The sequence below is a fragment of the Uloborus diversus genome, chromosome 5 (genome assembly GCF_026930045.1).
Source record: "Uloborus diversus isolate 005 chromosome 5, Udiv.v.3.1, whole genome shotgun sequence".
NCBI lineage: Eukaryota > Metazoa > Arthropoda > Arachnida > Araneae > Uloboridae > Uloborus > Uloborus diversus.
This window is the reverse complement of record NC_072735.1, coordinates 163,512,924-163,536,071: the sequence shown is the minus strand read 5'-3', so window position 1 is coordinate 163,536,071 and position 23,148 is coordinate 163,512,924. Positions and strand designations below refer to the sequence as shown.

Here is a 23,148-nt window from a genome sequence, read left to right as displayed (position 1 = left end):
AAATATGAACAATTAATGGGTTGCAATATCCCTATTGTGTTTCAGTGTAACAACAATTTACAGGAAGAATTTTAAACTTTGTACTGTTGGATTTTTATTCGTTGTATGTATAAAAGATCAATTTTCAGCAATCGGGTCTCATGCTCTGTTCACTACATCCCTTTTTGGCAGCACTTACATCTATAAGAGCTAATGTTCAAAATAAAGAATGAAAAGACAAAACTGAGGAATCATGTTTCTTACACCTATCTCGAGAATTCTCTTTGAGTTGTCATCTTCCCGAGAAGACAAAAACATCCTATTCCTATATCTATACAATTGGTTTTCTATTTAATGACTTTCAAGGGATCACAAAAAGTCTTTCCTTCGTAGAATGCATCCTTGAACGCAATTTTTCTAAAATTACAAAGGGGGGGGGGGGATATTTTTGATTTTGAGATCATGATTTTTGTTAAATATTGTTTTTATTCTGTCGAAAATGTAGGAGTAGGATAAATGGCATTACACACAATCTTTTTACAGTCTGACTTTTACTCTAAATTTTGTGTGATCTGCTCCAATTGCATTAAAGTTTTGACCAAATGCATGTTTATGTCCACGAATGCTAGTAAGAGAATACATTTTCATACCCCTTAGCTCTTAAAAGTGAAATAAAATACAAGTTTATAATAAACATTTCGATATTATATATAACCGTATCAAAATGTAGTTCTTTGTTTAGTTGAAAGCATTGGACTAAAATCAGATGGTTAGAAAAAGTTGATCATAAGCACTGTATAGGCATAAAGTTATCACTTCTGAAACTTTAATTTTAAATTTGTGAGCGCAACAGCATGCTTACGGAAATTACTATAACTTAGCAAGCATTTCAAGTATTTAGAGTAATACAAGTTAGTTCTAACGGGTCTAATTCATAAATCAATTAAACTAGTCTTTTCAACACATTAAAAAGGTAGGGTTTATGCAAGATGTATCAAGAAGATTGTGTGTAATAATTATGTACATACGACAAAAATTTAAATGTATTTATTTACATTACATCTAATCCATCTATGTTTAATAAAGTAAATGCATTTGCTAAAACTTGATGAATACCTTTCAGTAACCATAACCTTGCTTGCATTACTTTCTGAACTTGTGGCTGTGGTGCACCAAGTATTCGAATTCTACTGTAGTATAAACTAAGGTCATGGCACAAACCAGACAACATGATACATATGCGATTTACTGGAAAATGAGTTTTAGATTTAGAATCACAAAAAAAAGATTCTAAAAGTCCTCGTATTGTTTTTGGAAAAGATAACACATAACTAAACAAATTCCATTCTTCTTCAAGTCTTAGTAGAGCGAAATCTATATCAGCTAAATGGGGTAAAGGTTCGTAATATCCTTCTCCCACTTTCAACTGAAAATTTTGAAACAAATTAGAAAGACGAGCAAAATTATATTGAACAAATATGCCAATATTTTTTTCTGGGTTACTTCTCAAAACATCCAGCTTTAAAGGCATATTCATATTTATTTTCAAGAATTCAAATTTTATAGCTGAATCTAACAAAGTGTCAATGCGGGAAATCCATTCTTTATCACGCATGATATCAGATTCATATTTATGTACCATAGCAGCAGAAATCTCTTTTTTCCGATCGTTAATGAAATCTGCAACATGTGCTTCAGAATCTTGAATATTTGTACTTTGAATAATAAAATATGACTGTGTGAAAGATGGCATCTCTAACATTTCGTATAAAAGACCTGCTTCTAGAGTAGAAAATTCTTTTTTGTGATTTGAAACATGCACCACACAATCTGGAACAACTGATAAGTGTTCCTCAACTAAATGCTTAAGAGACGCTGCCCGAGAGAATGCATTTGATTCTTTGGTTTCTTCAACTGAAATATTTTTTATTCCTTTTCCATACTTAAATATCAGGTCGTTATTTTCCACATATTTCTTTCCGTCTAAACATGCATTACCTTTTTTGTCACAATCTATCGTCCTAAACTCAGAACTTTGTGCTTTTGTTTTTAATTCCTCCCGTAACTGGTACTCTGAGCAATTTTCTGAACATAAAATTATTTTAGATGTTTCACCCAAGTTCTGAGGCTTTATATTGTCAGCAAACCTATTATAATATGTTTTAATGTTATTAGAAACAAATAAAGATGACAAATGGTTAACAATCAAGTCAGTTCTCAATAGATCAAACTCATTAAGTTCAAGATCATGTACATAAACAAGAGCAGACTTATTCCAGTTTTCCATTCCATATTTTTTTCCACAATCAAGAACTTGCTGAAGAATAACTTTGTAAACAATAGGTCTGTTAAGGAAAAATATTAAATTTCCATTCTCAGCATATTCAATATCTTTCACAAAAGAATTTTTTTTTAATTTTTCAAATAAAACATGTTTGAAATTAAAAAATTTAGAGGCATGAGAGCTTTGAAGGGGTAAAAGAAAATCTCCTCTCATAAAAATACTGCCCTTTTTAATCATTGATTTTACATGAATTGTGTTGAGGTTTTCTGTTTCACTTATTTCATCAAAGACACTTTGAATATCCTTTTCAAATTCGTCAAAAAAGTATTGTTTTTGCAGGAAATTATCGCTTGTTAAATTTTTTTCACTCATATTTGAGCTTTTGAATGTTACAAGCAAAGAAATCAATGAATAAACAAAATCAAAAATATATCAGCACTGAAATCACAATTAGTTGCTTCTGCATGAAGAACAAAAATCAATTTTTTTAAGGTATTTAAATTGACAATATGCTTTGCGATTACATCGCTGTAAATTGTAGCCTACGAGGATCTGCAGTAAACAAACGTAAGCATAACAACCAGGGAGGTTAAAGGGGAGGAGATAAATCTTTACTATGTAGAAGTGGCAACGATCGTTCACTTTTTCCAGAGGGCGCTGTATGTGCACCGCTCCCGACAATCGCAGCAGATCAATGTAAATGATGCTAAGTTTCTCATTTTTTTAGAGGCAGCTATTAAAGCAAAAACAGAAAAATACTACTGGAAATTGGTTGTAGTAAGGGGCTAATATAGTGGACGATGTACGGCTTTCGTCCACAGGAAGTTTGCACAGTATTTTGATGGAAAAATTAATTTTATTTCTCATCACCAACTTGCCGAATTCGTCTGCTATTAATATTGCGCTGTGCGATGTTTTATTTATTACGAGTTGGAATTTTTCTATTAATGTAAATAATTAACAAAATGAGAATGTAGTACAATTATTTACGTAAATACATTTTTTTAAATTATTTGTAAATTTCGTAACATGTTTTGAGAACTAATTAAAACGAAATAATTTTTTGCTTTTACGACCTTTAACAGATAAAAATTAATGTTAATGTTCTATTTACTTAACTTCAAGCTGATATTGATTATAAAAATTTTATTCATGTATTTACTCACTGCTTAGACATAATTATTATCATTGTTTTTTATTATTATTGCATTTATTTCGACAACCAAATGGGAAAAAAAAAATCGAGAAACCTTATTCATTAAAAAAATTATACCTTGGAACGCTTTTTTGAGATATTTGTGGGATTTTCTGTTGAAATTAATCAAGTTTTCAAAAATTAAGATTTACTCTTATTGTACATGTATTTTCTAAATGAATAAGGTTTCTCGATTTTTTTTCATTTGGTTGTCGAAAAAAATGCAATAATAAAAAAAAGCAATGATAATAATTATGTCTAAGCAGTGAGTAAATACATTAATAAAATTTTTATAATCAATATCAGCTTGAAGTTAAGTAAATAGAACATTAACATTTATTTTTATCTGTTATAGGTCGTGAAAGCAAAAAATTATTTCGCTTTAATTAGTTCTCCAAACATGTCACGAAATATACAACTAATTTAAAAAAAAATGTATTTACGTAAATAATTGTACTGCATTCTCATTTTGTCAATCATTTACAGGAATAGAAAAATTCTAACTCGTAATAAATAAAACATTGCACAGCGCAATATTAATAGCAGACGAATTCGGCAAGTTGGCGATGAAAAATAAAATAAATTTTTCCATCAAAATACTGCGCTAACTTCCTGTGTACGAAAGCCGTACATCGTCCACTATATTGGCCCCTTATTACAACCAATTTCCAGAAGTTTTTTCTTTTTTTGCTTTAATAGCTGCCTCTAAAAAAATGAGAAACTTAGCATCATTTACATTGATCTGCTGCGATTGACGGGAGCGGTTCGCCGACAGCGCGCTCTGGAAAAAGTGAACAATCGTTGCCACTTTTACACTAACAATCCCGTAGGACATTTCTCTCCTTCTTCCTACTCCGTGATAACAACACATCGCACTTTTCACAGTTACAGACGCGAGTACGACCTAAAACTTTTCGATTCCGAGTCACAACTGCCTACAACTGTATTTATGTCGAGGACTGCATACTAAGTGCCTTGCCTCCATTATTTTTTTATACCGATAGATGACAGCACCATCACCGGATCGAACCGTTAATGAGAATTTAGAACTAGACCAGGAGCTAATAGCTACCTGGTGCTAGCACCTCCAGAGGTATCGTTTCACTTGGAGGTCATTGAGACCACGAGCATATTTAACGTCGCCCAGTCCCCTTAAATGACGACGGTGGATCTTCGAGCATCGAGGTTCGAACTCAGGACCCTTCGGTCCCGAATCCGACACTCTACCGATCGGGCTACCACGGCACAGTTTTAAAACTTAAAGCCAAGATTGAACTATTGTCAAACTATTAACAGGCCTTTCAATGTCAGTTATTTAAAATTGCGTATTATTTCTGCTCATGAATCACAATTTCAGTTTTAATGCTGCTGTATTTACTCACTTGGTATTTTATAATTATATCTTTCATATCTGTAAGTGGCAGTACCGGAAAATGTCCTGTGAAGTCTTGAAAAATAAACAATCTGAAACATCAGGCCAGATCTGACCTTTAAGCTCGTCTTATGAAGTGAAAACTGATTGATGAGAGTTATTTGTTGAATTTATCGCAACAATGTTTACAAGACTGGCAAAAACTCTTTCATCCGTCAAATCTTCATGACAGTTTTAATATTCTCGTACACACGCAGGTATAATTGCTCGTAATTTTTTATAACTTACAAACTGCATTGTAGTAGTGCATTGCAATTTAGATTTTAGTTTTGCAGCCCAACTTTATTTATGAATTGCATAAGAGCTGCCACTTGTTTTAAAATATCAGAAATTTTAAAGTTTCGTCGACATTTCGTTCATTGTAATACATTCATCTGGCATGAAATATAAACTTTTTTTTTTCGCTTTCTAAGAGATGTTGCTTTACGAGGTAGTTTTATGATCATTAAAGTATACTGCCCTCACTAAGAAAATACTGTTTCTTATAGAAATTTAGCTCTCAATCATTTCATCTCGTTATTATTTAAGAAATGTTCAACGTTGAACTATATTCCTTACTTATGAAAAGAAAATTCAAGTAATTTGAATGACTAAACATTTTGCGTGTCCTTCAATCTATGAAGCATTATTTTTAAACAGCTAGCCGTTTTTGAAGAATTGATTGAATTTCATTATTAACATAAAACTTGGTGGTAGAAAAATGTGTGGCACAATGTTGTTTTCCAGAGAGAACTCGGAGGATATTATGAAGCTAAAAATTAAAATCTTATAGTCAGGAGTTCCCCGACCCCCCAAGAGTGATGGGATGCCTCCCAAATGCTGGAAGATTATCAATTTGCCAAAATACAATTATTCACACCAAGAATTTGACCACTACACCAACTTCCCTATAATTGGAAGTCATTCCATGTCAAGTGACCTAGGGGTCCCCACTCGACCATCTCCGATTTGGATGAATTTTATAGAGGAGTAGAGATGCCTTTGAAACTAATCAATGCAAATTTTCAACTTCCTAGATCCAAATCCTGAGGATCTAGGATCTCCGAAAAATGTGATCCAAGATGGCAGATCAGCTTTTTGTGCCAAATTGCCAAGTTTACACCAATTTTACAGGAAATTTTATTACACTGGAAGCCTGAAATTTTAGGCGCTTAAAGTATGGTTGACCATTAGTATATTCAAGTATTTTTGTGAATTTGAGCTCGTTAGATTTTGTGTAGCATGCGCGTGAACTTGTGAAAAAGTGCGATGGGAAAAAACTTTCCTAGATTTTAGGTTGTCATAAAATTTAAATAAAAATAATTCAAAAGCTCGTACTGCATGATTCCATTGTAAAAATGCTTGTTTTTAATGGGTTACAGTTTCAGAGCTTAAATATGTATTTTCTGGAAGATATTGTGATTCAAAGTGGCTATCAAAACCATTCAAGTGAAAAATAGCCTATTTTCAAAGCGCTATAGCTCAAGTTTGTCACCTCACATCTTCTTTTCGTTTATACCATTAGAAAGAACACACTTTTTCCTTTCAAAATAAGTTTTTTCCTCGATGATGTTCTTTCAAATAAAGATAAAAAATCGAGCTTGAAATAATGTCAGTCGTAACGAATTGCCATGTTCAATCTCAGATTATGGGACATTTTAAACACACAATCAAATCGTCACAAAATTTTTAATGTTCAAAGGTAATTTTTGTACATCATTTAACAGGTCTCATTCAATATTTATTGCAAGTGTTTTGCATTTGATGACGTATTTTGTTAGTTCATACTTTAAAGTTATTTATTTTTGCATGTATGTTTCAGGTGCTTTTTATCCGATATAATTCAGTGCCTATATAAACAAACTTCCTTTTACCCTCCACCATGGATTTCAATATTGCTTTGCAAGAAGTTGGAGATTTTGGCCTATATCAGAAACTGCTATGTGTGTTTCTAGTCGTGCCATCTGCCAGCCTATGTGCTTTAGTTTATTTTACTCAATTCTTTACAATTCTGGTGCCTGATCATCGATGCAGGGTGTATGGAGAGGATGAGTTTGGAGCAACTTATTTAAATAAATCAAACGCATCATTACCTTTTGAGGAAAGGGAAGGTATTTTTTTACCCAAAAGCTGTGAAATGTTTGTTACATTCAATTCATCAGACCAAAGCAATCAATCAATTGGAATTGATGAGACTGTTCCCTGTCAATATGGATGGGTTTATGATTTTCAAGAATTATACCCTACAATTGCGACTGAGGTAAGTATGACATTTATTTTATCAAATTTTAACATCCTCAACAAACCGCCAAAATCTTTCTTCATAAATGGAAAATATAAAAACAGATAGGAAATTTCATAAATAGTAAATCTAATTATTATATTAAATATTTTTGTATTTCTCACTGTGAGGGAAAGGATATTAACATTGGGGTAACTATGGCAATATCGGGTGAATTCATACAATTTTCCATGCCGGAACACTAATAAGAAAATAATCCTGAGCTGAAAAAAAATCAAAATAAACCAGCGTATTCAAAGAGCCTATACTCTTCCTGATATAGACCTGAAAATTCAAGTTTTCAATTAGTAGTCAGTAGATCCATTTAGATTACTTGCAAGTTTTTCTGCAAACTAAAGGAGTCAATGGCCGACAAATCTTTTCCAGTAATAACCACTTATTTGCTAACTTAATTTTTCTTACATAAATTATGTTTCTTTCCCGCAATAAAAATTGTTCTTGAAGTAACCACTTCATTGAAGAAACGAAAATAATAAATGATGCCAGTTTCAAAAGCTTGGTTTGCTTTTACACCCAAACCTGTTTGTATGCGTAGAAAGAGACCGCATAAAAAAAATTGTTCAAAACTTCACCTCAAGTTGAGTTATGACTGTTCGGGATTGATGAGCTTAAAACGAGCAAAACTGCAGTCTCTGGATGTTGTAACTCAGCTCTCTCTGTACATGCTTGTAGTTCTGCATTAGACCCGACTTGGGCGGTAATTTTTGGCACATAAATAAATAGTTCGGAGTCACGAATTAAGTTCTTACAAACGCATTAAAACTGTCAATACATTTAGATCTTTCTTTTAGAGAAATCATAGAAAGATCTTTATAATTGAAAGCTTTAAAACCATACCAAAGAAAATTTGACATTGATCTGTATCACTAAGGCAGGTAGGTTTGTACTATTTGTTAGAAAATTAATTGCACATGTGTTGACATTATCAGATAATTGTTCTGTACTGTCAGTGGTGGATTTACCATATTGAACATGAGAAAAATGTTTACCTTAGACAAATGGACCCCCAAAAATACATTGTGATCGGCATATTAAGATAAAAATATTTACTATCAGTACACATTTCTCAAAACTATCTGCAGACATGAAAATCAATCTACAGTGAGTAAGGAAAATTTTTAGTAAAACAATGTCTTTTGCTTTCAGTCATATATCCATGAAAGAAAAAGGTGATCTTTTTCATTAATTTATCTACTTATTTTTAAGATAATTAATGTTTAATGTATCTGCGCATGGAGCACGTGTGTGGGTCTGCATTATCTAACTGTGGTGATGGGTCCCCAAATGTGTAAAGCAGCCTCTGCTTTCCTGTTAATACCCATTTTCCTTATTATCCTCGAAAAACAAAATGCTAGGGAAGAACCATCACCACTACTGCAGCAGATTTTTTCCTTTAACATTTTTTAAAGTCTCAAATACAAACCCCCGTTCATAGGCATTTGAGTTGGTAAGGAGAGCAAGGTTCAAACTTTCCCCAAATACATGAACGCTATACCTCTTAACTTTTTCTCTCTTTTTTGTTTGTGAGACTCTACTCAAGATTTAAAGGAAATAATAACAAAGATGTTGGGCTTTTTTACAGATGAATTGGGTTTGCAAAAACGATCAGCTGCCTTATCAATCTCAAACAATTTTTTACATTGGAACTAGCATTGGATGTGTTGTTTTCGGTCTCATAGCTGATAGGTAAGAATGAATTTTCTTAAGCTAATTTATAATGATTTTCTTAAAAGATTTAAGTAATATATTTGTTTGCAAAAAGTTGCATTATTTTTTTTTTAAATTAAATTAAAATGTAATTGATTTGATTTCAAACCTTGTAAAATTTAATTGATTTGATTATTGGTACAAGAAATAAAAAACAACTAGATAAAATAAAAGCAAGAGAAAGTTCATCTGCTTTGCATTCATTGTTATTGAATAATTATAAAAATTCTTTTATATCCCATCGCCATGTGTCATTTTGATATGTAGTATATTACTGATGAAGAAACTGCTTTTGAAAATTGATTCAATAAAGATTCGTGTTAAAATCATAACTCCTGCATTGCTATCTCTGCAGGATTTTGCCTCTAAATTTTGTACTCTTTTCTGTCAGAAATCTAATAAATTTTAAAATGATGTACATCTACTTCACTGATGTAACAAACATACTAGGGTTAGGTGAGAGAAAGGGGCTTATATTGAAAAAACACATATTTTCTCTCTTTTAATTTTAAGATATTTAGTTCATTCTTTTTTGGAACACATATTGACATTATTTGTTTAAATAAAATGTATGTATATTTTTGTGCATTTATACCATTAAATGTGACCAAGGTGCATTTAGTTCAGTGTCCTTATTTCAAAAACAATATTTACACAGTTTTGTTTAAATATACCCTAATTTCTGAACTAGCCCCACTTTATCCCACCATGAGGGAAAGTGGGGCTATCAAAGCATGATCTTTTAAATCTGACACTGAGAGAAAACAATCTAACAAAAATAAATTGTTCTGCCTCATGCTTAATCTATATGAATCCAATGTATATAAAATGCATCAAAAGTTTCATTAAAATAAATTTATTAGTTTAATCTAAGGGTCTTGTCTAAAAAAAGCTCAATTTTAGACCCATTTTCTCCCAGCTGACCGTACTAGTTTTATAATTATATGTCTAGTGTACCATGTGTACAATTAATAACCTTTGATAAATAATTGTAGTTGTAAGGATTTAATATGATTTTTTAATCAATTTACACATCAAATTCTTTAGAGACTTTTATATTAATTCACATTTTTGACTTAATTTCATGAAAAGATTATCTATAGATGAAACTTACTTCAATGTTACCCATGCCACCCTTCCATGTTCCCCATGTAAGTGCACATGGTGGATGATTTTTGCAGATTTTTAAAGGTTAGAAATTAGGTTAGTGATTTAGGTTTGTTTAAGATTATGGTTAATGAAAAAAAATAAAATGAAAAGTATATTTTTTTAAGAAACAAAAAAAGTCTACATGTGCCCAACTCCCCCCCCCCCCTTATTATGATTATTTTATGATTTTTAATTGCAAGCCATAATCATTTCTAAAATTTTTGTATTTAACAACTAATGGAGGATGACTTTAAAATTTTGAAAATAAATAAATAAATAAAGCTTGAGCTCTACTAAATTAAAAAACAATAAATAAGCTTTTATCTGTTATCTAATCTAGTTACTTCATACTAATACATAAAAATCTTACACTTTATTGTCATGTGCAGAAAAGAAGAGAAAGTTTTTACATATATTGAAAGAGAGGACTTTTTCTTCACAATAATTGTTAGACTTCAAACAGTAAAAGATTCAAAATTTAAGATTTTAAACATGTGGTTGACGAAGTTTTGAGATATCACCCCTGAAATGAAATTTTATTTGTGTAATTTATTTATTTATTTTTTTTTTAGGTTAGCAAATTAAGTAAAATTATAACACATATTTGCAGTCAAATGTCTGTGTTAAAATTTAATATTATTTTATTTTGCAAATGCCACAAACTAAAAATAGCACTTATGCCATTAATGCACATGGTCTCCAATACTTTTCAACAATAGAACTAAAACCACTTATCGCAGCACACAGATCCAAATGTTCCACGGTCATGGCCTGACTGGAGTCACAGAGAGTACATTGGGGAGAGTAAACAATTCCAGTCTTGTGAAGATGCAGGGTTCGTACGCCCTTGAAAAACCTTGAAAAGTGCTTGAAAAAAAAGTTCATTTTCAAGTGCTTGAAAACCTTGAAAAAGTTTTAAAACCTTGAAAAAGTTTCTTAGTGCTTAAACTCTTTCAAAAATAATCGGATTGTGCTTAAAACTTTTAAAAAAGTATTTCACTAATGCAATTTTCTGAACATGCGTTCGATTTGCAACGTCGCGAAAAATCGCTTCCGTGTTTGGGATTTCAATCCTTTTGCATCTTGTAAATATTTTAAGTTTTTTACAATCGGAAGCTATTTTGACCTATGGTACCTCAGATTAATTTATTTTTTGTTTAATTTCGATGTCTAAAAAAGGAATAATTTTGGAAACCATGACAACATTGAACTTACTCGGATTTCGCGGATAATTTCTCTGGTTTTTGAAATTTCAATCTTTTTGCATCCTGCAAATATTTAAATATTTTGGCTAATCGAATGTTATTTTCGCATATGCTACCTCAGATTAGCATATTTTATGTTTAATTTTAGTAAAAAATTAATAAATGTATTTCATGGAAAAAAAAAGCCAACATTGAACTTACTCAGACTTAGCGGAAAATTAATTCTCGTGTTTGAAATTTCAATCTTTTTGCATCTTGCAAATATTTAAATATTTCGGCAAATCATGTGTTATTTTCAAATATGCTACCTTAGATTATCATATTTTATGTCTAATTTTAGTATAAAATAAATGAATTTATGGGAAACATGCCAACATTGAACTTAATTTGCGAAAATTTGCTTCCCTTGTTTGAGGTTTCAACCCTTTTGCATCTTGTAAATATTTTTATATTTTTGGCAATTAGAAATTATTTTGACACGTGCTACATCAGTTTAGCTTGTTTTACATTATTTTTTTAATAACTAAAAAATTAATTACTTTTGTTTAATTACATACATACTTTTTTAATTTATCATTAGCTAATTCTTGGTTATTAGAGATTTTTTTTGAAAAAAATTTAAACTATTGAGCACCTAACATTTTAACTTAAAAGTTTGTATTTTAAAGATAAAGTTGAATTATACAATTTTATAAAGTTGAATTTATAAGTATGTCATTTTCTTTATATCTGCTGAAATAATTAAGGTATGTGACAGGAGTGATTGTGTTTTGGTTATTCACTGGAAATCCGGTAGTGTTTGTTATGCTTTCACCTCTCTACTTCCAATTTTCCCCCTGTAACTTAAAATTACCCCAATGTTCAAAATTACTACTTTTGTTGGATTGTGGGCATTTCGAACAGCTTGCCATAAGAGGTTGTAATCAGCAAAGGGGTAGATAACTTAAGGAGGGTCCTTAATCTTCATTGTGGTCTAATAAATTGACCAGGACCAGCCTAGCTAGGCCCATTACCTGTTACTGGTTATCAACAGGCACTGGGCCTGGTATTTATCTGTACAATATTTTGACTTCATAAATTATTTTAACATAAGAAATGAATTGTATGTATATCAAAAATAATTGTTGTACACATGTATATTTAAGGAATAGAGGTCTTAGTTTTAAAAATCATCTCCCCTCCTCTCCCCCCGATTAGCTCTTTAAAACTTATGGGTGATTTTTTATGAAATCACAATCAAACCTGAATAATATCACTTCTCTAAATTTAAATTATAATTTCAATAATAACCCATTTGTTCCCAAAATAAAACTACTTTTGTCATAATGTATGTCAACTTCTTATGAATCTTTTTAATTTGGAAATATGACTCTGTGAATCAGAACTTGTATATTTATTGACTATTACAAATTATTCAGTAAAAGCAGGCTCAAGTTTACATTCAGAGTATTTATCATTTCTTAAGCAACTTTTGCGAATTTTTGGGTTTGGAGACTGGACAGGGTACTTTCATAAAATGTTTTCTTTCTTACTTATTTTTAAATTTACTTGAGGACAGTTGAAATGCCTTATATTGCCTGAACAACTAATACATACATACGAATAATTGATTAAAAATTTGAATACTTATAAATAATTATCGAATGTCTAATACTTTTGAACTTAATAGTGCTACCGGAAATTTCCTTCTGGGTGTTGTTTTTAATCCTAACCGCCCTTATATATGTGTATATAAACCACTATCAATATAAGAATTAAATGTTGAAACCTGGGGTGGGGGAGAGGGGGGGTTGACTTCAAAACCTCCTCTCTGACTATTCCATTGAATTTAGGTATTTTGGTTTCTTCCGTTAAAAGTTAAAATCGTTCATGAAAGTTTTTTTTTATTATTTATTTATTTTTTATTATTTTTTTAAATATTAACTTGCATAATCTATAAAATATGCTTCTTTGAATGTGAAGATTGCAAAGTTAAACCTCATTGAACCTGCTCCTCTTTGTCATCGAGCTTTTCAGACATTTGCAGAAAAAACTTTTGACACTGATCTTTTTTTTTTTATCAAAGAGTCTCTTGTTGTAGAATTGGCAATTTTGTTTTCCTTAACTTTTTTATACTATTACCTATTATTTATACTGTTACAAATTCTGTAAATAGTAATTATTATTGTAGTAACGTAACCTGTAAATAGTTTCCCGTAATGAATATACAACCCCTTAACATATGGCTAAAGTATACAACCCCCTATTCTTTTTTTTCTTATTTCATTCACTGATTTTATCAATGGAAGTGTAGTTGTAAAACGGTCTACGCATTTCTGGAAGCAGAAAGAATGTTGTGGAAAATTCTTCGATGTTTATAAAAGCCGTTAGCGATGGATAAACGGGAGAGTTTCGATTGATATTTCGAACTGATAGCATTTTGCTCTGTTTATAGCGAGGCATTTCGCTGTGTTGTTTTCGTATTTGGAAGTAAATACGTGTGTAAACGTTGAGTTTACGGTGTTGTGTGATAATTGCTGATGAATAATTTAGCAGTTGTTAACGGTTTCTCCTGTACATAGTGTAAATAAATTTCCTGTGTTTTTATCAAGAACTGTGTCTTCATTTCAAGAAAGTGGAAGTCGCACCGAATCCGTTACAATTGGCGCCCAACGTGGGGCTTCTTCTGAACTTTCTTGGAGTAAGTGTGACTTTGGACATTTTTTCATAAAGACTTTTTTTTGAATTAGGACTTTATTTTTATGGTGATTACTCGCGCAATGGATGAACAATTAAAACAACTTCTTGACGCAATCACCTCTGTGAAGATTGATATGGCGGCTAATCAAGAACAATTAAAAAGTGACTTGACTGCAAGTTTTACAGCCAATCAAGAACAATTAAAAAGTGACTTGACTGCAAGTTTTACAGCTAATCAAGAACAATTAAAAAATGATATGGCAGCTAATCAAGAACAATTAAAAAATGATATGGCAGCTAATCAAGAACAATTAAAAAATGATATGGCAGCTAATCAAGAACAATTAAAAAATGATATGGCGGCTAATCAAAACCAATTGAAAAGTGATTTAACGGTGCTGAAAAATCACCTAGTTTCTAACCAAGAGGAAATTAAAAACGATCTTACTTCGGTAAAGACTGTGATGGAAAATAAATTTAATGAGATAGAGCATCGAGTTGATGCTATCGAAGAGAAATTTGAAGAAAAATTAAGTTCCGTGGAAGGCCGATGCAATGCTGTAGAAAATAAACTGGAAGAAGAAGATAGAAAATTTCATCAACTTAAAGAAGACATCTTTAAAGACCTGGAAAGGAGATTGGCGGCGGAAAGCAGCTCTGTACAGTTTGGCGCTCCCACATCGGTTGCTCGACCGTCCATTAAACTTGCCACATTTGATGGGAAAACTTCGTGGCAGGTTTACAAAACTCAGTTCATGATAGTGGCGGAAGCGAACGGATGGGACTCTGCTACCAAGGCCTGCCATCTTGCAGCATCCCTGAGAGGTGACGCAGCGGACATTCTTCAGAACCTTCCGGACGGCCAGCGCCTGGATTTCGCCGCCCTCACATCTGCGTTGGAGCTTCGCTTCGGTGAGAAGTGCCAGAAAGATTTCAGCCGACTCCAGTTGAAGTCTCGTTTCCAGAAAGCCGGGGAAACCCTGCAAGAGCTAGCGGCGGACGTCGAGAGATTGTCTCATCTTGCTTTTTGTGACTGTCCTGCGGATGTTCGAGACAACCTGGCACTCAACTACTACATCGACGGGGTTCGAGATCCGGAAATCCAGAAAGCTCTACGGATGGCGGATGTCAAAGACCTGAATTCTGCTGTTGTGTATGCGATGAGATACGAGGCCGCCCAAGAAGCAACCCGTGTGGATCGCCATCTAATCCGGACTCAGGAAGCTGTTGAGTCTGATTCCAGGTCGTCCCATCTCGCTGAACTTGAGAGACAACTCGGTGACTTGACAAGACATCTGAGCAGCATAACAGCCCAAAAGAAACAAGAGCAGAAGTGCTGGAAATGCGGGTAGTGAAGGACACCTGCGAAGGAGTTGTCCGGCTCGCCAAGCTACGCGAGGGAAGGAAATCACCACCACTAGAGCTCTGCAGATTTCCTCTTCTAGTAGTGGCAGTGATGGACTTTTCATTTACGCTCATGTAAATGGGAACCCCTGCAGACTGATTGTCGACACTGGAGCCAATGTGACAATCATTAGGACAGATGTGGCTCGTGAATTTGGATTGAAACTGCTGTGGACCTCGCCACGCGTAAGTCTCCAGACTGTGACAGGTGACAAAATTGAGATTGACGGTAAAGTGGACTTGGAAATAGTGTTTGGGAATGCCACCTACCATCATACGGCATTCGTCGCTAATATCACGGACCCCTTCATTCTCGGATTGGACTTTTTAAAGAAATATAACTTCACTCTCGACTTCAAGACTAATGAGCTGCACTCGATGAGAGAAGACATAGCTGTTTTCCCCGCAGAAAGTGATGTAAAATCCGCTCATCAAATAATAGCCCGAACAGATCTATCGATTCCCTCAAGGTCAGAATCATTAATACCTGGCTCCCTTGAAGAAAGCAATAGTTTTCGATTTGGACTCATTGAATACCCTAACCTAAGCAATAGCCTAAAAGGAGTACTGGTAGCATCTACGCTTGTGGACCTTTCTAAGGATGTAATTCCTGTGAGAGTCGCCAACGTGAGTGAAAGGCCAAGGAATATCCGAAAAGGTGAAGTGTTGGCAACTTGTACTCCAGTAAACTGCATCATTAGAAGAATCAATTCCCCTGAGACTGTGTCTTCTGAGTCCTTGACGTCGAAGTTAATTGGGAGTGCGCCATTATCAAAAGATCAGAGAACTGCTGCGGGACAATTGGTGGACGATTTCAAGCATTTGTTTTCATCTACATCGGAGGATGTTGGCCGTACGAATTTAAAGCAGCATAGGATTTACACTGGAGAACACCCCCCTATTAAGCAGCATCCAAGACGACTACCATTCGCCAAGAAGGAAGAAGTTGAGACCCTCCTGAAAGAGATGAAGGAGAATGATGTCATCGAACCTTCATCCAGCCCTTGGGCCTCTCCCATCGTCTTGGTCCGAAAGAAAGATGGCTCCACCAGATTTTGTGTCGATTACCGACGACTGAATGAAATCACCAAGAAAGACAGTTACCCTCTTCCACGGATAGACGATACCTTGGACACTCTTTCCGGACACAAGTGGTTTTCAACCCTGGACTTGAAGAGCGGCTACTGGCAGGTTGAGATACACCCTGATGACCGAGAGAAGACAGCGTTTACAACTGGACAAGGCTTATGGCAGTTTAAAGTGATGCCCTTCGGCCTCTGCAATGCACCAGCTACGTTCGAGCGTCTTATGGAGACAGTGTTAAGAGGACTTTCCTACGAATCCTGTTTGGTCTACTTAGACGATATCATCATCGTGGGACGCAGTTTTGAAGAACATCTGGCAAATCTTAGGAAGGTGCTGCAAAAGCTTAAGGAAGCCAATTTAAAGTTAAGCCCGTCCAAATGTAATTTGTTCCGCCGGGAAGTGAACTATCTTGGTCACATCATCTCTTCTGAAGGTGTACAAACCGATCCAGAAAAGGTATCTGCGGTGAGGAGTTGGAGTCGTCCCGAAAACATCCATCAGCTGCGAAGTTTCCTGGGGCTCTGCACGTACTACAGGAAGTTTGTAAAGGGTTTTTCCAACATCGCACGACCTTTGCATAAGCTGACGGAGAGCAAGCAAAAGTTTGAATGGTCCAAAGAATGCGAAGCTGCATTTCTACGACTGAAGGAGGCTTTAACATCAACGCCTATCCTCGCCTATCCTCAGCCTGAAAAATCCTTTATCCTGGACACTGATGCAAGCAACGAGGGCATCGGAGCTGTTTTATCCCAAGAAATTGATGGAAATGAACATGTCATCGCTTACTGGAGCAAATGCTTATCAAAGTCGGAGCGAAATTACTGCGTCACCAGAAAGGAGTTACTGGCCATAGTGAAAGCTGTAGAACACTTCCATCATTACCTTTACGGCCGAAAATTTCTGCTTCGGACAGATCATGCCTCGTTAACTTGGCTTTTGAACTTCAAGAATCCAGAAGGCCAGATAGCCAGATGGATACAGCGGCTCCAGGAATATGACATGGAGATCAAGCATCGAAAAGGGTTATCTCACGGTAATGCTGACGCTTTATCAAGGAGACCTTGTCCTGAGAACTGCCACTATTGTTCCCGAATCGAGAAACAATATGGAACGACTAGCCCTACCGCCTATCAGGTGACAGTGACTCCAATATCATCAGAACCTGATCCATGGAGTGACGACCAAGTTCGAAAAGATCAGCTTGAAGACCCCGACATAAAACCAATTTTGGAGTTCATGGAAAGTGACAGTCGGCGACCTAGCTGGCAGGACGTTTCCACCTTCAGTCCTGCAACAAAAAGATACTGGGCTTTATGGAACTCGCTCCATTTACGGAACGGCGTGTTACACCGAAAATGGGAATCTGACGACGGCAAAACATCTAGGTGGCAGTTACTACTTCCTCGATCCAGGATTTCAGATGTTCTGAAAGAAATACATAGTAGTGCGACTGGAGGACATTTTGGTGTCTTGAAAACTCTCAATAAAGTTCGGGAGCGCTTCTTCTGGAGCAAGGCGAAGGATGACGTGGAGAAGTGGTGCCATTCTTGTGACGCCTGTGCTGCTCGTAAAGGACCGAAGAAGAGAAGCAGAGGGAAGCTACATCTGTACAACGTTGGAGCTCCTTTCGAACGAATTGGGATCGACATCCTGGGTCCTCTACCAAGAACTGCTGATGGGAACAAATACATTCTTGTTTCCATCGACTACTTCACCAAATGGCCGGAAGCATATCCCATTCCTGATCAAGAGGCTACCACCGTCGCAGAGACTCTAGTCCAACACTGGATCTCGAGATACGGAACACCTTTGCAGATTCATTCCGATCAAGGGAGGAATTTCATCTCTGCTGTGTTTAAGGGCCTATGTCAAATTTTCGGAATTGAGAAAACTAGGACAACACCACTACACCCACAATCGGACGGCATGGTGGAGAGATTTAACCGCACAATCCTGAATAATCTCTCACTTATGGTGTCCAGAAATCAACAGGATTGGGACAAGAAGCTACCTTTGTTCCTGCTGGCCTACCGCAGTACTGTCCACGAGACTACCGGATATGCCCCATCTCAGATGCTCTTCGGACGAGAGCTTCGGCTACCTTGTGATCTCGTCTTCGGTCGTCCTCCGGAAGCGCCTGCATCGCCTGAGGAGTACATCCAGGATCTCCAGGCCCGGTTGGAAGACGTTCATAACTTCGCACGAGAGCGAATCAACATCGCGGCGGAGAAGATGAAGACCCGATTCGACACAAGGTCTACTGGACATGAATTCAACGAAGGCGACAAGGTTTGGTTATGGAATCCCATCCGACGGAAAGGTCTGTCACCCAAATTGCAGTCGCATTGGGATGGACCCTACAAAGTCGTTAACCGACTAAATGACGTCGTAGTGAGGATCCAAAAATCACCTAATGCAAAACCTAGGGTTGTACATTATGATCGGTTAGCCCCATACTATGGCCATAGTTCATGAGTATTACGTAAACAACCATGGTTGATAACATAAAAGTTGTAGATAATTTTTGCTTTTAATGTTTAGTAATATTTCTTGTTATTATTGTGTTTTCTGTATCTGTTAGTTATTAATTAATGTGTATATTTGTAAACTTGTGATAGAAGTTTGGCACCCTTTCTGGGGATTGTACTGCCCGGGACGTGCAGTCCTTAGGAAGGGGGCAATGTTACAAATTCTGTAAATAGTAATTATTATTGTAGTAACGTAACCTGTAAATAGTTTCCCGTAATGAATATACAACCCCTTAACATATGGCTAAAGTATACAACCCCCTATTCTTTTTTTTCTTATTTCATTCACTGATTTTATCAATGGAAGTGTAGTTGTAAAACGGTCTACGCATTTCTGGAAGCAGAAAGAATGTTGTGGAAAATTCTTCGATGTTTATAAAAGCCGTTAGCGATGGATAAACGGGAGAGTTTCGATTGATATTTCAAACTGATAGCATTTTGCTCTGTTTATAGCGAGGCATTTCGCTGTGTTGTTTTCGTATTTGGAAGTAAATACGTGTGTAAACGTTGAGTTTACGGTGTTGTGTGATAATTGCTGATGAATAATTTAGCAGTTGTTAACGGTTTCTCCTGTACATAGTGTAAATAAATTTCCTGTGTTTTTATCAAGAACTGTGTCTTCATTTCAAGAAAGTGGAAGTCGCACCGAATCCGTTACAATACGTTTGCATTAAATAAAATCTGCATACGATATTTTTAGTACAAATTTATGATATTGCCTTGAAAAAAAATTTTTTTGCCTTGAAAAGTACTTGAAAAGTGCTTGAATTTTTTTCTCCCTAAAGGGTATGAACCCTGAGATGTGACTGCAGACAGTCATGCCCTGTTAGCAGTCTGAAGCCACAGCCACCTTACTGGGGGCCTAAGGGACACAAGAAGGGCTCTAGTTCACAACTGCCCAGGATTCAGTGGCAGATTTACTAGTGGGGGCGACCGCCCCCTCAGTAACCATCATTTTCCGATTAGCAATTGCTACTATTTTAATCAAGTAAATTCTATAAATTTGCTTTAAATTAATTTTAGACAGTAGTCTAGTCGAGAATGGACCGCGTTACCCCTTTTTCAATTTTCACCCAAGCTTGCCCCCTTCCCCTTTTTTTAAACTTTAACAACACACTGCTCCGCAAAAAAATAAAATCAAAATGCTTCTGACATGATTCTTGCCGATTCTTATGTAAAATGACCTCCTGAATCCAAAAACCACTGCAATTTTCCCCCTATATGTCCCTTTTTTTTTAATGTCGCTCCCCCTCCACCCCCTCCCCTTTTTTTGAGTTTTCAATAGTGTCACAGCCATTATTTTCATTTGGATTGAAAGCGAGCATTTTATTAGCCATTAACACTCTTCTGAAAGGCTAGACAGGTGCAAAGTTGAAAAGCATGAACATTTGAAGCAAGTTGAAAAACTCTTAGGGGGTATTCCCCCCTTAAGGCAATACAGGGGTTTCAAATTTTTTTAGTAATTTTAAAGTAAAATTACTAAAAAAAATTTAAGTAATTTTCAATGAATTTCTTTGAAATTTTCAGCATAGTTACATGATGCTAATACCAACTCAAATATAAAATTTCATTGAATTATTTTAAAATTTAAATCTAGATTTTATAATGCTTTTGTTGTCTTACTCCTTGCAAATGAAAATTCATCAAATTTATAAAATACTAGCTAAATATGATACGTAAAACAACCGAAATTAGGATGTTGGAATTACTTTTTCAAAATTTTGTGGTAAAGATAAATAATAAGAAAAAAAGCCAAAAACTAGACGTTTTGGATAAAATATGTTCATATTTCAATAAAAATATAGCAAATATACTCCACAAAACTAATCAAGCAGAAAAATCTTTCACAACAAAATGTTACCAAACCACTTAAATACTTGGCATAAAATTTTCAGCAAATTTAAATAATAATTTGTTTGCAAGAAACAGTTTGAATTTTGTAATTATGTCAAAAATTAGGTTTTGAGGAAATCAATATTTTCTGTTTTACTATTGCAAATTTCATTATTGAATAAACAATTTAGTTTTTAATACAAATTCACCACAAATAAGGTGATTAGGTATTAGTATTAAAAATTTAAATATTAAATGCTTTTTCTTTTACTCATGCATTTTATATGCATTTCTTATATGCATTTTTATATGCATTTTTTAGTTAAAAAAAGGGGCGTAGCTAACACAAAAAGTGTCATAACTTCGCCAGTTTTCCACCGATTCAGTTCTTTTTTTTAAACGGTTCAGCTAACGATCTAGTTTTTAGAAATATGAATGAAAAAACGTTTGTTTGATCAATTTTTACTCATCTGAAAGCTCCTTATCGCCTTAAATATTTTTAAAAACTTCAAAACCGATCTTTGTTTCCTAGGGGCTTTTTTTACAATGTTTTCACTTATTTTCAGCGTAAATCCAGAGTACAAGACATACTCCTATGAGCCCAAGTCTAAAACAATGTTCACGCTGTAAAAATAACTTAAAAATATATATACAGTAGAAGACCGTTATAACGCACACCTTGGGACCAGAGCTTTTGCGTTATATAGATCATTTCACAAATTTTGAAACTAATATTCAGAATATATCTATATATTAGCACTTCAGAATGAGTTTTATCTGCAATGAGCATTAAAGCACAATATTACAATTAGTTATTCACAAATAAATATGTTTCACAATCAAAAGAAAGTGCATTATCCTGTACTTTTGCCAGCTTCATGGTTTGCATAACAGCTGCATTTTCAAGAGCCATCTGGTATTTTCTATTTACTGTAAGTACTGATTTTCCTTTAAAAGCTTTGAATTAAGATGGAAAGACGAAAAACTGTTTCAAAATTTAATTTGCTTTATAATTTTTATGCTTGCAAAGCAAAACAGAGGGATTTTTTAAACTTCAAAACATATTGTTTACTTCTGAAAAGTTGTGCGTTTTATAGAGAATTGCGTTATATAGGTCGGCATTATAACGGTCTTCTACTGTACTGGAAGCATGGTATTTTGCATAGCAAAAACCATTCTCACTTACATGTAAAAACATTAGTTTTCAAAACCCTAGTGGATGGGTGGGGGAGCAATTGGCTCCCTGGCGTCCCCCCCCCCCCCCGATGGGAGTTCAGGGAGGGACACTGGACATGATGGGTCTGGAGGTGGATGGCTTTTCCTGTTTTCAACCACCACCCCTTAAATAGACTATAAATCCTCCCCTGCTAGGATATCTTCAGAGCATCCTGTTTAAAATTATATTTAAATGTCATGTTAATAAATAACTTCAATGAAGAAAAAGCCAAAATTTTATTGGGTTGTTGGGTCACGAGGGCTCTTTTCTTAGCAAGCAGGTCAGCATGTTTTTCCCCAGCAATGTTGTAATGCACGGGAATCCACTAGAAGGAGATCCTGTGAGAGAAATCTTTTAACAACGACTTGCATTCCAGAAGTCTTTGTGAATCACAGTGGTAATTTTGTAATAATGCTTGCAATGCTGATTTAGAGTCTAAAAAGATTACAGCCCTATCAAAGTCAGATATTTTTCAGCAATAGCTGTTCAACAGCTACCACTCTAGCTTCAATGTCACCTTCAGCCGCAGCAGTGAAAACACCTACTGGTATGTAGAAGCTGAAGAATTTGCTGTAGATACCGGCTCTAGCACCATAGAATCTATCTAAAATTGAGCCATCAGTGAACACTTGTAATCATTTGCTTTTTGAAAACTGATTGTAAATGGTTTCTAGATCTATAGCTTTTAGCTGATCAGGAGGCATATCCCTCTTTGTTACTTTCATGTTCATTTTAAGTTCGAGGTTTATATCAAAATGAGTATAACCCAAAGGGCACAAAGGCAGTAATAGAAAAGTTTATATTGATGTATGGTATTTTTATGATTAGTTATTTGATGTTATAGTTTTTAATAGTAAGTTTTGTTTCCTAGATTTGGAAGGCGTCCATCTATTATTTTAAGCTACGTTATTGCTTGTGTGGCTGGAGTGGCAACAGCTTTTACAACATCCTTCTATACGTTTAATTTCCTAAGGTTTTTTGTTGGAGCTACAATTATACCACTATCAGAAGATCCATATGTATTAAGTAAGTTTTTTTTTAATGTATAAGTGTAGAAACATAAAAATATGAACTATCTGCTCTGCGCGTAGAACTCAAAACTTTCTGCCAGTAGCAAAAACAATATCATGTGGGTAGATAATATTTTTAGTGAGAGGATGCCTTTTGTTT

At 34.8% G+C, this 23,148-nt stretch overlaps 2 protein-coding genes across 2 annotated transcripts in view; one reads left to right on the top strand and one right to left on the bottom strand.

Moving 5' to 3' along the window:
* Positions 1-1,030: 1,030 nt before the first annotated feature.
* On the bottom strand, positions 1,031-2,802 carry LOC129222643 (DALR anticodon-binding domain-containing protein 3-like). Its single transcript, XM_054857174.1, has one exon. The coding sequence runs from the start codon at positions 2,633-2,635 to the stop codon at positions 1,031-1,033; it is 1,605 nt and encodes a 534-aa protein (XP_054713149.1). The 5' UTR covers positions 2,636-2,802.
* Positions 2,803-6,694: 3,892 nt separating this feature from the next.
* Positions 6,695-23,148, top strand: part of LOC129222334 (beta-alanine transporter-like) — a 40,671-nt gene continuing 24,217 nt past the window's right edge. The window contains exons 1-3 of the mRNA XM_054856829.1: positions 6,695-7,129; positions 8,754-8,857; positions 22,850-23,004. Of these exons, the coding sequence (XP_054712804.1) occupies positions 6,752-7,129; positions 8,754-8,857; positions 22,850-23,004 (637 nt within the window). The 5' untranslated portion in view covers positions 6,695-6,751. The remainder of the gene's footprint in view (positions 7,130-8,753; positions 8,858-22,849; positions 23,005-23,148) is intronic.

Coding starts and splice junctions, on each gene's coding strand:
- LOC129222643 (XM_054857174.1), bottom strand. CDS start 2,635: ATGAGTGAAAAAAATTTAACAAGCGATAATTTCCTGCAAAAACAATAC.